At 44.0% G+C, this 15421-nt stretch overlaps 1 protein-coding gene across 2 annotated transcripts in view; it reads left to right on the top strand.

Annotated features, from left to right (window-relative positions):
- The window catches only part of SRPX (sushi repeat containing protein X-linked), a 92304-nt gene that overhangs the window by 53325 nt on the left and 23558 nt on the right, over nucleotides 1-15421 (top strand). For both annotated transcript variants that reach the window (XM_088451687.1, XM_088451686.1), the window contains 2 exons: nucleotides 5649-5840; nucleotides 6200-6376. In XM_088451687.1, the coding sequence (XP_088307813.1) occupies nucleotides 5649-5840; nucleotides 6200-6376 (369 nt within the window). The remainder of the gene's footprint in view (nucleotides 1-5648; nucleotides 5841-6199; nucleotides 6377-15421) is intronic.

Genomic DNA, 15421 nt, shown 5'->3' with positions numbered 1-15421 from the left:
ATGTCCAAGTATTTTGCTTGTCATTGTGGTCTGTTCCATGTATACATGTAAATTACCTTTTTATCCTTTACTTTTTAATATCTCATTGATTTATTCAAATGTAGTTAAAGACAATTTACTGTAAAGCTGGGTACACATTATGTTTATGTACCCAACCGATAGGATGTCGCGATGGAACGATACATTGCAGCGTCCGTACACACTGCACGATGCGTTTAGCAGCACAGAGTCATTCATCGCATTGTCCCATTTGTTGTGCAGCACATCTGCCATCAGGTGTACACGCTATGCAATCCGCACGATATATCATTCTGATCCACGATGGAATGATATATTGTACGATGGATCGCATAGTGTGTACCCAGCTTTAGTTGTGAGACATTATACTTACTACACAAATCTACAGTAATATAGGAGAATTGTATCAAATGCTTTATTCTAGCCTTTGAATGTAACTAAAACTGTTATCAACCAATTAGGAAACCTAAGGTGTGTTGTATACTCTGTTACACAATGCACCAAGGATAGTATAATGGACTTCAGTAGGGAATAATACTGGGAGATGTAGTTCTTCATAGTGAACTTGAATAAATCAGTGCTGGACCACAGGGATGTCTAAATGTCACCCTGCACTAGAATTGTCTCACCTGCTGCTGGTCTGTTGTAAAATGTATATATACACTATACCTTTAAAAAATTTAGCAATTAAGTTCTCTGCGATATGCTAGTGGAATAGTCATGAAGATACTCCATGGTGATATAACCTGCCTAATTTTTCCTTGCACCTATAGAGGTACACAGAAAAAATAGGAAGATTCCTAAGTCGCCGCAGTTTATGGCTCCGTCTAGGCTGTAACCATTCTTAAACACAAAACCTCTATAACCTTGAAGTTGAACTAGCTTAGGGAGGCCGTCAAGAGACTTATGGCAAATCTGGCAGACTTACAGTCTTCTATGACATAAATGTGACAATCTATCAATGGGACAATAATAGCTCGAACACTTTACAAATGTACACTTTATGGGAAGGGACAAAAAGAAAATCAATGTAAAAAAAAAGCACATGAGTTTGCTACAAATAATGTGGGAGACCTTCACAATTTACTAATTTCCGCTTTTTGCCAATTTTATTTGCGGTTTGGAACACATGATTTTTACTGAAGCCCAAATACACATAAAGTTGCATGTTTTTAAACCACACACAGTTTGACTCTGACATCCTGCATTAATGAGTAGACCGCAGGGCCGGCTCTAGGGGTGTTCGACCAGTGTGGTCTCACTGGGGCGCCATCCGCCACCCCTCCCCAGCATTCCGATTTCAGCGGGACAGTCATTGCATGTGCCATCGCTGGGTACACACCTGGCCTAGTGTATTTCCAGTGCTAGAGTTTCCATTTCCACCACTTGTTTGCAGTTTAATTGAAGAACTTATGATTTTGGAAAAGGCCAACTCTAAGTATTTAAAGTATTTATTGATTTTACCAATTGTTCAGGCACCATGGATGATGTAGGCACCCCCAGCAAGTGCCCTAGGAGGTACTGTAATGATCATGACTTTGAGGTAAAGAGCTGAGCAGAACAATTTATGGGATAAACATCTTTTCAGGTAATGAATCTCCAAAGAGCATCTCGTAGTTAAGGTCAAGCCATGATAGATATGTGATACCACCTACATACAGTATGTTGCCTTTACAAAAGGGGATTTTTAGGGAGGAATGAGCTACCATGATCCCGGGATTGGAAATTCGTGTTTATGGAAGTCTTGCTTTGGTAAAGAGAGCTTACACTGAAGAGGTTGCACGCTAATCAGTCATGTCCTTCTAGTAGGCCTCTGTTGTTGTATATTCCTGTATCCTATCAGTTCCAGAGGTTAAGATTCTGGTTTTTAGGTGTAAAAAAAATGAAGAAGAGAATGTGTGGAGGAAATGTTGTGAGGGAGGCGATTAATCTATGGCATTCCAAGAGAACTTTGCTCTGAACCTCAGCTGTCTTCCGCTGAAATGAGGCTCATCAATTTTTGTTTCTTCACATTCCATATTTTCCTCTGCAAGCCAGATGTGCATCACATCTGATTTTTTGGCTCCAGCTAATTTGGCAAACACTCAGAGAGACAGTAAGAGCTACTTTGATTACTGGTTCATCCCTTACTGATCAAAGCAGCTGTAATGTTCCTGTTAAAGAAATATTTCTATTTATATAGTCATCATAACATCTAAGCAATTCTATGCATCCTAAATAATTTTGGCACACAAATGAAACCACACTGAATAAGCTATAGTTCTGACAACATGAGCTATTGTACAGATAAATAAACAATCCCTTATGATTGTTATGCTGTTTTCGCATATTAGAGGCAGTCACCTAAACCTATTTTAATTGATTGTTATGTTTCAGCTAGTAATATCATAGGGAATTTTTCTGAAGTCACAGCAGAAGTATACAGCCTGTGACTCTCCATCTGCTGCAGAACAATGAGGCACAGCATATCCTGTCATGCCTTGCCAGTCTAGTTGTTGATCATCTTCTGTTGGTTCTGTAACAATATGGAGACAGTTGGGCATCCTTTAATAATAAAGATCCAGCATCATATATTATACTACGGTTATTATAACAAACTAGTACTGTACTAAATATTGCATTGTATAGACTTGATTTTTTTTTATATGTTTTTTATATATTTTGATTTCACAGATCTACTGACTCAAATAATATGTCATATGTACTCTCACAGCAACTTTTTGCTAGTGTTTACATGTAAATTGTTAAGAATCCAGGCACCTTGTTTTTTGTTGAAGTGCTTTTGAAAATATCAGTGAGTAAGTGGTGTTACTTATACTTCTGAACTGATAACTTATTATGAAAAAATACAATTTGCCCCTGCGGACAGAGACTTCCTTCACCATAAATTAAGTCGAATAGGCTATCTCATTCTTTCACTCGGGAAAAGGCCAGGTCCCGACTGCTTTTCCATCACATACTATAAGAATTTCCATAATAAGTTGGCTTCCCTTCTGCTTCAGACATTTAATGCGATATCCAATTCCTCTAAATTCTCCCGTCAATCTCTGGAGACTCGTGTGGAGGTCATCCCCAAGGAGGGAAAAGACCCATTCATATGCCCTAGCTATAGACCAATCTCCCTTCTCAATATACTGTAGATCTGAAGTTGTACGCTAAAAATCTAGTGATCAGGTGGGGTTTATACTTGGCCAAGAAGCTCGAGATAATACAACTAAAGTCATCAATTTATTCTACTTTGCATCCCACAGCTCTGCTTCTTCTGTCTTCTTATCAACTGAAGCAGAGAAGGAATTTGATAGAGTTGATTGAAGCTTTTATGCCAGGACTTCTTAGGCTTATGGAGTTTGGTTCACTGAGCCTCCATAGGATTATGACGCATTATGACTCCTCATTTGCTAAAGTCAAAGTCAATGGCATTCTCTCAGAGTCACTTCCCATCAGAACTAGGCAGGGGTACCCTTTTTCACACCTTCACTTTGTTTTTTGGAGGTTTTAGCAAGGTCTATTAGAGGAACTGTAGCATTTTAGGTATATGTTCCTGGCACTGTGACCTCTTAGCTACCTTATCCTCCATGGTCACATCCCTCGTAATGCTTGAATTTCAGAAATTTAAGGTGGCCTACAACTTGCCTTCCCATTCCCAAATTACTAATGACCCATCCAGACTCTTTCATATTAACTTTGCCCCTAATTAAAACCAAATTAAAACCCTTACTTTTGACTATAAGCAATGGCACCCTAAACAACTCTCCTGGCTGGGCAGAATACTGTAAATGTAATCAAATTAATACTGTTCCGAGACTGCTCTATGTCTTCCAACCCCTACCAATACATGCTCCTCACCCATGGTACCAAACTGTACAGACCTTGATATGGATGGAAAATACCCAAATGTTAGGCATAATGTTTTAGTTTCAGGGTAACTCAGAGGAGGCCTTCAGTTACCAGACATTAAAACCTACTGTCATGCTGTTATCCTGACTAGAATCCTTGAGTAGACTAGGGTGAGAGAAACTAAACAGTGGGTTGTCATAGAGAGAGACTAAAAACAATGGGTTGTCATAGAGAAAGACTTCCTTCATCTGAAATCGCCACCTGGTTTCCCCATATCCACTCCCTCTCTCATTTTCATCCTACTATTACTTCCACTTTCCTTTGCTGGAAATCGTTAAGAAGGCTCCCATGTATATTCTCTACATTTAGCCCTCTTACTTCATTTCTGGTGAACTGTAGCTTTCCCTGGGGAAATAATATGACTTGCTTTATAGCCTGGATTGAAGCAGGACTCTTTAGGATTAATTGGGGATCCTTCAGTTTTCTGATATCCAAGAGAAATGGTCCATTCCTCACTCTGCTTTTTGTAAGCTCCTCCAACTGTGTAATTTTATATCTACTTCCAACAGACTAACCCTTGCTAGGGGTGGCCTCACGCCACCTGAGAAATTGTATTTCACCCCAAACACCCACCCATATGATATCTACTCTGTACAGACTTTTGCTAGATAACCACTCACTATCCCTCCCCCCTTATACTACAGCCTGGGAAAGAGACCCAAATCTTTCCTTATTGGAAACACATTGGAGTAGGATGATTTCACAATAAACTGTCTCAAGCTCCATCTGTATTACAGTCATGGAGACACAGTATACTATCTTGTCTAGTTGTTATAGACACCCTCACTCTTTCATAAAATGTTCCCCTCTTGCCCTTCCATCTGTTGGCAATTCCATAGCCATATGGGCTCTTTACTCCCTATTTGGTGAGATTGTCCCTTTATTTCTCACTTCTGGAATGACGTGGTCTTTACTTCTAATCTTATTCTGGGAGATGTTGTTCCAAAAGACCCAGGCTTCCGACTAGTGGCCCACTTGAAGTCCCCATTGGCATGTATAAAAAAATCTCTTATGCCACCTCAGCAATGCAGCACGTGCCTTTATAGCGGTGTTCTGGAAAACTCTCCACCCTTCCATAGTGACTGGTTTCAAAGAATTGGTCCATGGAGGATGTCCTCCTTTCCGTGGCTGATAAACTCTCTGAATTCAGTAGGACCTGGTTAAGGTGGCTGGAGATTAAAGAATCTGCCTCCTATAAGAATCCTATGTCTAACTTACCCCCAAATTGATCATATCCCCTCCCGTTCAGCCCTATTCTCTTGTAGTGTTCCCTCTTTAGTGAGACATATACCTCCTCTCATACCCCTCTCTCTGTCTAGCCACTGCTCACCACCACCACCACTGTTTTCTCCACTCCATCCCCTTGTTTTCTCATTTTGCTGTCAGCCTCAATTACATTGCTCTCTCTATATGTATGATTTCCTGTTTTATACTGAATTTGCCCCCCCCCACACCGTTATAATGCGCAATATATTGTATTGACTTATTCGTCAGTGTTAAATGTCCTTTGTCTTAATAAAATCAGCTTATGCTAAATAAAAGTGACATTTGGTACGGCTAAAGAAAACTCTACTACTATTATTTATTGCTCTAAATGATTACATATGCATGCACCTCGTAATTAAAATAGAAAAAAAGTAAATTTTATTATCTGAAGACCAGTTCCTATATGTTTATTGTATAACATCATACACCATTTGTAAATACTGCAAAGTATTTTTGTTTTCTGACAGATACCCCGTGGTGCTCTCCAATCAAAGTGAAAAATGGCCATGCCACCTGTACCAGTCCTTCCCGATCCTATTATAAAACTGTGAAAGGAACACGGTGCAACATCTATTGTCAAAAAGGCTATGAGCTAAGTGGTGCATCTCAAGTTCTTTGCCAGCCGGATAAACGCTGGTCTGGCAAGTATGTATGTAAGCGTAAGTATCTATGTTTGTGCTTTGTTTTATAATAGCCGAGTAACTGTAATGCTCTGACAGTCGGTGTAAATGACCATCTAATCACTGCCTGACTCTTGTAATTGTGTTTTTAGCATAGGCGCCTTTCAATTATAGTACTGGAGGTTCACTACCTAAGCAATCAAGGAGAGATATTATTTAGTCACTTTAGTAGTTGTTTCGTCCCCCTCCCTAACACAGATTTTATTGCCGCAGAGATCAACTTTGCAACGTCCTTGTTATTTTGCCACTCTGTGCCTTTCCGTTAATTGGGTGGTACCTGCACTGTCTTGCAATATATACAACTCACAATAGCATATTGCTTTTTTTTCTGAATTTAGAAAAAAGATGTCCCCCTCTCACAATGCCAGAGCATGGAGGATTCAAATGCTCAGATGGTGCATACTTTAACTCCAAATGTGAATATTACTGCTCACCTGGTTTCCAGCTGAAAGGGGAAAGAATAGTAACTTGTATGGATAGCAAGGCATGGACTGGGAGACCAGCAACTTGTGGGGGTAAGATAATCATATATAATCACATATTTTGTATTTTCAACAGAATGGAAGAAAGTAACTGTTCTTTGACAGTTGAATTATAAAAAGTGGTAATTGGCTTTTATTCAAAACAATTTTGTACCAATAAGCTAAAATAGGTAACCAATATGACTCATTGTCAAGCAAATTTGATTTGTCAATCAAATCCTTTTTTTTGTAAGAAACAGGAGAAGATGTACTAAGCCGGAGAGAGATGAAGTGGAGAGAGATAAAGGGCGAGATTCATATAGCGCTCGCAAGCGGGTCGATGTTTGGCCCTGCCCATATGCCGCCTCCGGCGTACGCATGCGCGAGCGACGGCAGCTCCGTCGCTCTGGGGCTCACTACAAGACGGGGCGGCTGTCGATGTTGATTGACAGCTAACCCCGTTTTGTAGGCGGGCAAGGGGGGTGGCTGCATAAACGCAGGCGTTCCCTTAAGAATGCCTGGCATTTGTGGGCAGCCCTACTGACATCACTCGTGATGTCAGTAGTGCACTTCCTGCTCTATTAGAGCAGGAAGTCCACTCGGGCTTGCGAGACCTGAGACCTTACCACAGGGTCTCCTCGCAAGCCCGATGGTCGCGATAATCGCGACCATCACCAGGCTGCTCGCAAAAGTTGTGGGTGGTCACCTACAGCTTAGCGAGCGGCCTGGAGGCTGGAATAAAAAAAAAATACCCCGTCCTGATTCAGAGCGAGCGCTCGCAAATAGTGAGCACCTCTGAATCAGGCCCTAAGTACCAACCAATCAGCTCCTAACTGTCACTATACAGGCTGTGTTTGAAAAAAGACAGGTAGGAGCTGATTGGTTGGTACTTTATCTCCACTTTCTCTCTCTGCAAGGCTTAGTACATCTCCCCTCATAGAGATGGGTGTGTGACTAGTATTACAATTATAATTAGCACTATCAATAAATTAATTTTATGGTGGAAGGTTAAACAACTTAAGCATCTATTCATCTATTCAATATAAACAATATAATAGCAGCGCTGATAATATGTTAAAAAACAATTTAATAAGATAAACAATGAATACTGTACAAAATAAAACTCAGTACTGAGGAGATCAATATATTATAAAATGATCACATAATCATACAGTAGGTTAATTCATTCATAAAGGCATATAGCTTTAGAACCCTGTAGACACTGGGTAAATCAGCATGACAAATGAACATGCACCATGAATTGGTCATAAATGGGTGGCAAAGTCCAGAAATGGTATAGGTATATTACCAGCCTGTAATCACGATAGTGCTGGATATATTGCACAAAAGTCCCCAATCCAAATGGTGCCCCCAAAGGTTGACAGGGTGCTGGAGTCCAAATTGATGAGTGCCAAATAGCAGGGTAGGTATCACCAAGGCGTTTCGCTGCACAGAGGCAGCTTTTTCAAGGTGAAATTTGGACTCCAGCACCCTGTCACCCTATGGGGGCACCATTTGGATTTGGGACTTTTGTGCAATATATCCAGCATCTGGTCACCACGAGGCTTCATCTGTGTGCGTTGGACCATATCATTTATGAAGACCATCGCTAATTAAAGAACACCTCACTACTGTGATTACAGGCTGCATTTAAATGGTCAGACATGTCTGCACGTTTCGGACCACCCCCCGTTACCACCCCCAAACACTGACGACCTGTCACTCACTGTGCGAAGGATTCCTCTGTGCATCCATAGTCGCAATGCGATTGCTGTGCATGCGCAGTGCTGCTTATATGCTTGCGCAATGGCAAACAATCGCCCGATCTCGCCATTGCGTTCATCTCTGAATCAGGCCCTTAGTGTAGTATAAGGAATATAAGTAGCATAAGTAGCATAATGTGCCTTTTGACACCAGCAAATAAATAAATAAAACTGTGCTGTTAAACAGTCAGAGACTCATATCAATTATAAAGTATAATCTATAGATTATTTGTAACAATCAATGGATACTAATACTAAATAGGATAAACACAATCTCAGTGGTGACAATGTTGCTATCACATTGCATAAAAACAACTTGTAAAAAATTGAGCCTATAATATAAACTGATAATCAGAATATTAGATTCAACACATATAATAAAAAGTCTCTTTAAGATATTGGAAATTGTGTCTCAGATAAATAACACTTATAAAAATAGGATTAAAGAGGCAGTGGGCCTGACTCAGAGCCGCTCACTAGATGCGATCGCTCGCACGATGTGTATGCAAATTCCGTTGCCAGTGCTACCGCACAGCAATGCATTAGCACACCCAGTATTTCTTAGAGAGCGATCACATAGTGTATGCAGACACCCACCAGCCTGTTTTAAGACGACCACTTGTGCACGTCATGTCCAGGAAGTGTATGCAACCATCGGAACATCGGATGCTAATGCAGCGCTTGAGGTTGACCATACTCTGCCGCCAGCACTGCAGTATAAAAACAAGCCAGGTGACGTGTACTATGATACTGTCTTATAATTATGCACACCTCTAAAACGCCATTGAGATGCTCTGGCACGCCTGCGTTTGCACCTCCACTCCCCCGTTTTTAATGGCCAGCCCCTGTTACCACCTACAAACGGCTTCTCCTGTCATCCACTCTGCTGGGCTGTCTATGTGCAGCGAGCGAATGCATTGTGAACTTTCGCTAAGGTATGCACATGCGCACTGTGATGTATACGCATGCGCACAATGCATACACACTGCATACCGTCGGCAGCAGCGAGAATATGCATCTTAGGGGGCTGGTCTGAATCAGGCCCTATGTCCGATGACAAACAGTTACCTTTACTTATCACTGCAGCAGGTGATCTCCCTAAATGATCACCTAAGTGGTCTGATTAAGGTGCTGTGATATTTAGTTTTTTACCTTTTGTCACCAGTGTCAAATAGAACCACACACACAGGCTGCTTATCTGCTGCACTATCTGGGTTCTCAGGGGCTGCCACGCTGACATCCAGCGGCTGGACTGTGGTGGCCATTTGTCACGTTGCTCCAGTCATCCTCTGCAACAGCGTGGCTATGGGGGTCTCTTGGCAGCTTTTTCTTCTTCAAAGGTAGCTGCAGCGAGTCCCGCTGTCATCCTCCGGACATCTTATGTGCTGTCTGCTGGTTGTTGGAGCATTCTCTGGTGGTCCGCAACTCTGCATGCAGAATTGCAGCTTTTTATGACTTTGGGGTCTATTTACTAAGCTGTGTTAGGAGATAAAGTGAACGGTGATAAGGTACCAGCCAATTAGCTCCTAACTGCCATTTCACAGGCTGTGTTTGAAAAATGGCAGTTAGGAGCTGATTGGCTGGTACCTTATCACCGTTCACTGTATCTCCTAACAGAGCTTAGTAAATAGACCCCTCAGTACCAGCTGACCTTGTACAAAGACGTCTGTTTAGCGCCCAATTCAAATAGCCCTGTCTATAAACACCCTCTGCGCACCAAACTGATTCCAGGTTATCAGGTCTCCTACTTGTGCTCCAGCCATGCTAATTCAATTATATCCTGTGTACCGTCCTGGCTTGTTATCTCCATTCTGTATATTTGTCTGTGACTCTGACTTCAGCTTGATCCCTCCTTCTGCCCCTCTGCCTGCTATTCCGACCTCTAACTGTACTCTTGTTCTGCACCCTAGCTATTGACCCTGACCTCGGCTTGCCTGCCCATTCTTCTGTCTGCTAATTCTGTATCCTGCTTCTCACATGCTGCCGCCATTCGCATGCATGCTGGTGTTAATAACGCCGGTATGCATGACGACCTCCACAGAGGACCACTCGCTCGGCAAGAGTGGCCTTATGCGATGGAGGGACTTCCGGGTCTATGACCCAGAGGATCCTCAGAAGGATGCACATGCCGGGAAGGGATTGGATCCTTCTCACAGCACTCTCCAGATAGAAGCCCACTTCTGTGGGTAACGACACCAAGAACATGGCGTTACTCACCGCAACCAAGCCCCGGAGTGTATCACATTCCAGGGATTGGTGCATATGAGAAATGCGGTCAAACTCACATTTTGGGGGTTTGACCGCATTTTTCAGGTTGCTGCATTCCGCCCACAGTCACCTCTAGGGGGCAGTGAGAGGGCTGCAATCTGTGAATCCCCGACAGAAAATCCCATCCTGCGATTCTTTGTGAAATCGGGGGGTCCATTAGACTCTACGCCTTGACTCTGCCAGTACTAACCCCAGTCTGACTGATTCCTATATCTGCTGAGTGTTATCTATCCTATAAGCAACACTAGAGTTGAAATTTGGAATAGAGGGACAGCTACCATTGGTTTATAAAACTCAGTACTTACCAGAGTATATGCATATAAGTGTTGAACCCGAAAGCTGTTCGCACATAGGGCCGGATTCAGCTGCAAATGTAATGCCAATATTTATGCAGGTCAATAGATTGTTTGCCATCACATATGCGTATAAGCGGCACTGCGCATGTAGCAATCGTATTGTGATTACGGATGCACAGAGGAATCCATCGTAAAGAGAGTGACAGGTTGTCAGAGTTTGGGGGTGGTGACGGGGGGGTGGTCAGAAAAACGTAGGCATGTATGTCTGTTTGAACGCCGTTTCATGGGCATGCATAAATTAATCACTGCGATTACAAATGCAGCATGAGAGCTCTCTGTATGCAAAGAAATTCTGCAGAATAATGTATGTGTCAATGCCACAGAGGAAGGTTTGGCGAGCCGCTGTTTCCATAATTGTTTTACAACATTAAAACATAAATATTTGCAGTGTGTTACAGCCAGGGCCACTTGTAGACCTTGTGAAGCTCAGGGCGAAAGTTTCCTTTAATGCCCCCCTCCACGCAAATTAAAAAAAAAACAAAAGAGGACTCTCTTCTCAGAGCCAGCTCTAGCCAAATTAGTGCCCTAGGCAAGATTTTGGGTTATGCCCCCCTCCCCGTGAGATCCTAAAAAGGGGTGTGGCCAGCACAGCACGGTATCAGCACCCACCCTCACCCACCACCACTATCCAGTGCCAGATTAAGGTCCACATGGGCCTGGAGCTGAAATTAATGAAAGGCCTATTGTGTGCTGCCACAGGGGAAGTGACCAGCATAGCGGGGGAGGAGGTGAGATGGCTAGTGATGTAGGGGAATATACACACAAACATAAATATAAAATTTTATATATATATATACATACATACATACACACACACAAACTGCAGTCGGGCCGCACTTACTGCGCAACATGGATTTCAATAAACTGATGCCTTCCGAGAGAACTCCGTCATGCCGAATCCACCATATACACCACTGTCGGTGGCACTCAGGTAATAAAACAGCACTTGACACAGGTAGTAAATATCGATACGTTGGAATACTTCTGTTGTCAAGAGCTGTTTTATTAATTGAGTGCCGCCAACAGTGGTGTATGTATATTGAGTTCAGTGGTCTAGGAAATAAGGAAATAACTTGCACAGCTACAACGGCTATAGTAGTCAACGTTCCAGTTATTTATATAACCTGATTTATCCTAAAGATAGTAGATAACTGAAACATTGACTAGTATAGCTGCTGTAGCTGCAAAATATGCATCCATATATTCCTATCTATCACAATACAACTTTTAAAATTTTTGGGAAGTATCAGAGAACTCGTAGATGGAGCATACCTTTTACAGGCATTGCACTCTGGCTCCAGGACACGGACACCAGGTTCCTAAACAGCAGCAGCTTATCCCTGAATAGCAGCAGTAGCTGCTGCACAACTCGGTCACGGTCACGGACACCAGCAGCCCTGCACCACCTTCATGGAGCTGAGATAGTTGCTGGAATTGGGCATCATGGTAGCAGGAGTAGTGGTGCTCGAGTGACGTCACGTGGCACGGAGAAGGAGCCCTATAACTGTGCGCAGTGCAGTGAGGGTTTATGAAGCCTTCCACTGGTCCACAAGTATTATGCCCGGCGGTACTTGAGCCGTCGGTGGGTGGGCAAGTGGAAGTTCAACATTGCGATTTCAGTGAGCGGGTCTTGGGCTGCTAGTTACCAGACTTTGGTCTGACGCCGGCAGCCCATGCATCGGCGGTGTGTGGCGTCCTCCAGTGGCTGGCGCCCTAGACAGATGCCTAATGGTAGTGCCAGCCCTGTATATATATATATTTCTCCTTCATCCACTAGGGGACACTGGAGTCTCAGTACAATGGGGGTATAGAAGTGGGTTAACCGGGAGCTGGCACCTTTAAAAAATTTGAATGGTAGCTAGCTCCTCCCCCTCTATACCCCCCCACAGGTCAGTCTAAAATTTGTGCCCTGGGAGCTGGACCTATGCTCCTTAGGGCTCTCTATAAAATTAACTTCAATCAATCCAATTGAGGATACAGACAGGCAGCTCACTGCCCCTGCCTGTCTGCACTGCTGGAGCTGCCGGGGAGACCTCACCGCTGCTGCCTGTGGCCTGCGCTGAGGTCTCCTGCTACAGAGAAAGTCTCTGGGGAGTCCCTAGATGCGCTGCATGCAGCGCACGTCGCAAGCACACCCAGCATAAATCCCGCCACCGGCAGCATAGGCAGCCTCAAGGTTAGTGTGTCCTGGCTCCCTGAATAGCAGGTGAGCCAGGACGTCAGGCAGGTATAGTAAGCATGCACCGCTAGCACTGAGAACGGGTGCCATAGTGGAGGGAGTGGAGCCTAAGACGGGCTTCTGCTTCTGCCTCCCAGCAGCCCCAGCGCTTCTATCAAGGACGCTGGTGGCCATTTTAAGCATCCTGCTGCACGAGGACACTGCACACGGCTCTGTGATCGGGCCAGTAACGCAGGTTCATCTGCTTCTTAATAGCACTATTAATTTAGCGCTGCATAGCATATCTCCCTCTGTGCCCCTTTACACTGTACAGTCTCTATATTATCTGTCTCTTCACCTACTGTGTGTGTCTGTGTGACAGAGTATTGCAGCATGTCTTCCAAAGGATCCAAAGCTGCACAAAAATCCTTTTCCTGCAAAAATTGTGGAGAGAAGTTCACACAGGGACAGTCTAACACTTCCCTGTTGTGTGACAAGTGTGTTTCTCAGCCTCTGACTGCTGACACACCAGCTCAGCCTATATGGTCTGAGCAATTGACATCTGTTATGTCAAAACTGTCTGCAAAGCTAGAAGCAGCTCGCAGAGACAGGTAGGTGGTCAGAAAAAGATTCCCCATGACCCGCATTGGGCTCGTTCTTTAGCCAGATCTGTTGAGGGACTTACTAAGGTAATGTCACAGGCCCCTCCTGCAGCCTCATCTTATAATGTCCCTAATAAGAGACTGATTCAAAATCCCTTATGCTGGGATGATTCAGATAAGGAAGAGGTGCAGGAGCCAGAAGAGGGTGAGGTTCAGGAAGAGGTGGTTCAGATTCCTGAAGAGTCCGAACCTACATGTCAGGGCGTAGATATATTAATCACTGCAGTACGCCAGGTTTTACATATAGAAGATTTAGAGGTGACTACTAAACTGTCTATCTTTGGTAAAAGATTGAGACAGACTGTCACTTTTCCAGCATCAGAGGAGTTGGATGATATCCTAACCTCAGCGTGGAAACACCCAGATAAGAAGTTTCAAATTTCAAAGAAACTTTTGTCTTATTACCCATTTCCACCTGAAAGTAGGAAATTATGCGAAACTCCTCCAGCAGTGGATCCCTTAGTGTCCTGTCTTTCCAAAAAGACAGTACTCCCTGTGCCTGGGACTGTTTCCTTAAAAGAATCCTCTCTGATTCCAACACAACGCCTGCTATTCCTGGGCATGATATTGGACACGGTGGAACAAAAGGTATTTCTACCTCAGGACAAGGCCTCCTCCATTCAGCACATGGTGCATCTGATTCTGCGGCATCGCAGAGTCTCTGTACATCTCTGTATCCGCCTATTGGGGAAGATGGTGGCGACATTCGAGGCGATTCAATATGCGAGATTTCATGTCCGGCCATTTCAGTTGGACCTTCTCTCCCAGTGGTCAGGATCCCACCTCTTTCTCCACCAGCGAGTCCTATTGTCTCCCCAAACCCGAACATCTCTCATTTGGTGGTTGAGTCCCTCTCACCTGCTGGCAGGAAGACAGTTTGCAGTGTGGGATTGGATTCTCCTCACCACAAACGCAAGTCTGAGAGGGTGGGGGGCAGTGACCCTGGGGAAACATTTTCAGGGGCACTGGACTCAGTGGGAGGCAGGACTGCCCATAAATATTCTAGAATTAAGAGCAGTACAGTCGGACAATGCCACAGCGGCACCAAAAGCAGGGCCGCCATGAGAGAAATAAGCAGAATTCTGCTTTGGGCAGAGGAATTCCAAGTGGAAAATTGGGAGGCCGACTACCTCAGTCGGCAGGACATTCATCCAGGGGAATGGTCGCTCAATCCTCAGGTATTTCACCAACTGACTCTGCGGTGTGGCCGACCGGAGGCCGACCTCATGGCATCAAGGTTGAACCACCAATTACCAATTTACTGTTCCCGGACAAGTGACCCGCAGGCAGCAGCAGTGGATGCACTGACAACACCATGGAGGTTTCACTACATATACCTAGTCCCTCCTTTCCTGCTCATCCCCCGATTGCTTCAAAGAATCAAGTGCAAAAATGTCAGGGTGCTACTAGTAGCTCCAGATTGGCCCAGACGAGCGTGGTACTCACAGATACAGAATCTGTTGATAGACGACATCCTTCTTCAGGGGCCGTTTATTTATCAAGACTTAAGACGGCTTCGTTTGACGGCGTGGCTATTGAAAGGGTCGTCCTCAGGAAAAAGGGTATCCCGTCAAGTGTGATTCCCACCATGATTCGGGCTCGTAAAGAAGTCACGTCTCAATATTACTATCGTATATGGAAGATGTATGTAGCTTGGCGTGAAAGACGCAATTCTCCTCCGTCAATATTTAAGGTATCACGTCTCCTTCTTTTCCTTCAGGCTGGTTTAACAGCAGGCCTTCGTCTTGGTTCCTTAAAGGGACAGGTATCTGTGTTGTCTATTTTCTTTCAAAGGAAATTAGCCTTATTGCCGGATATCCAAACCTTTCTCCAGGGCGTAGTCAGAATTCAGCCTCCTTTTGTGCCTCCAACGGCACCATGGGACTTAGATG

This window comes from Taudactylus pleione, unplaced genomic scaffold (genome assembly GCF_031769625.1).
Source record: "Taudactylus pleione unplaced genomic scaffold, aTauple2 ptg000026l, whole genome shotgun sequence".
In the NCBI taxonomy this organism is placed as follows: domain Eukaryota; kingdom Metazoa; phylum Chordata; class Amphibia; order Anura; family Myobatrachidae; genus Taudactylus; species Taudactylus pleione.
This window is presented reverse-complemented; position numbering and strand designations above follow the sequence as displayed.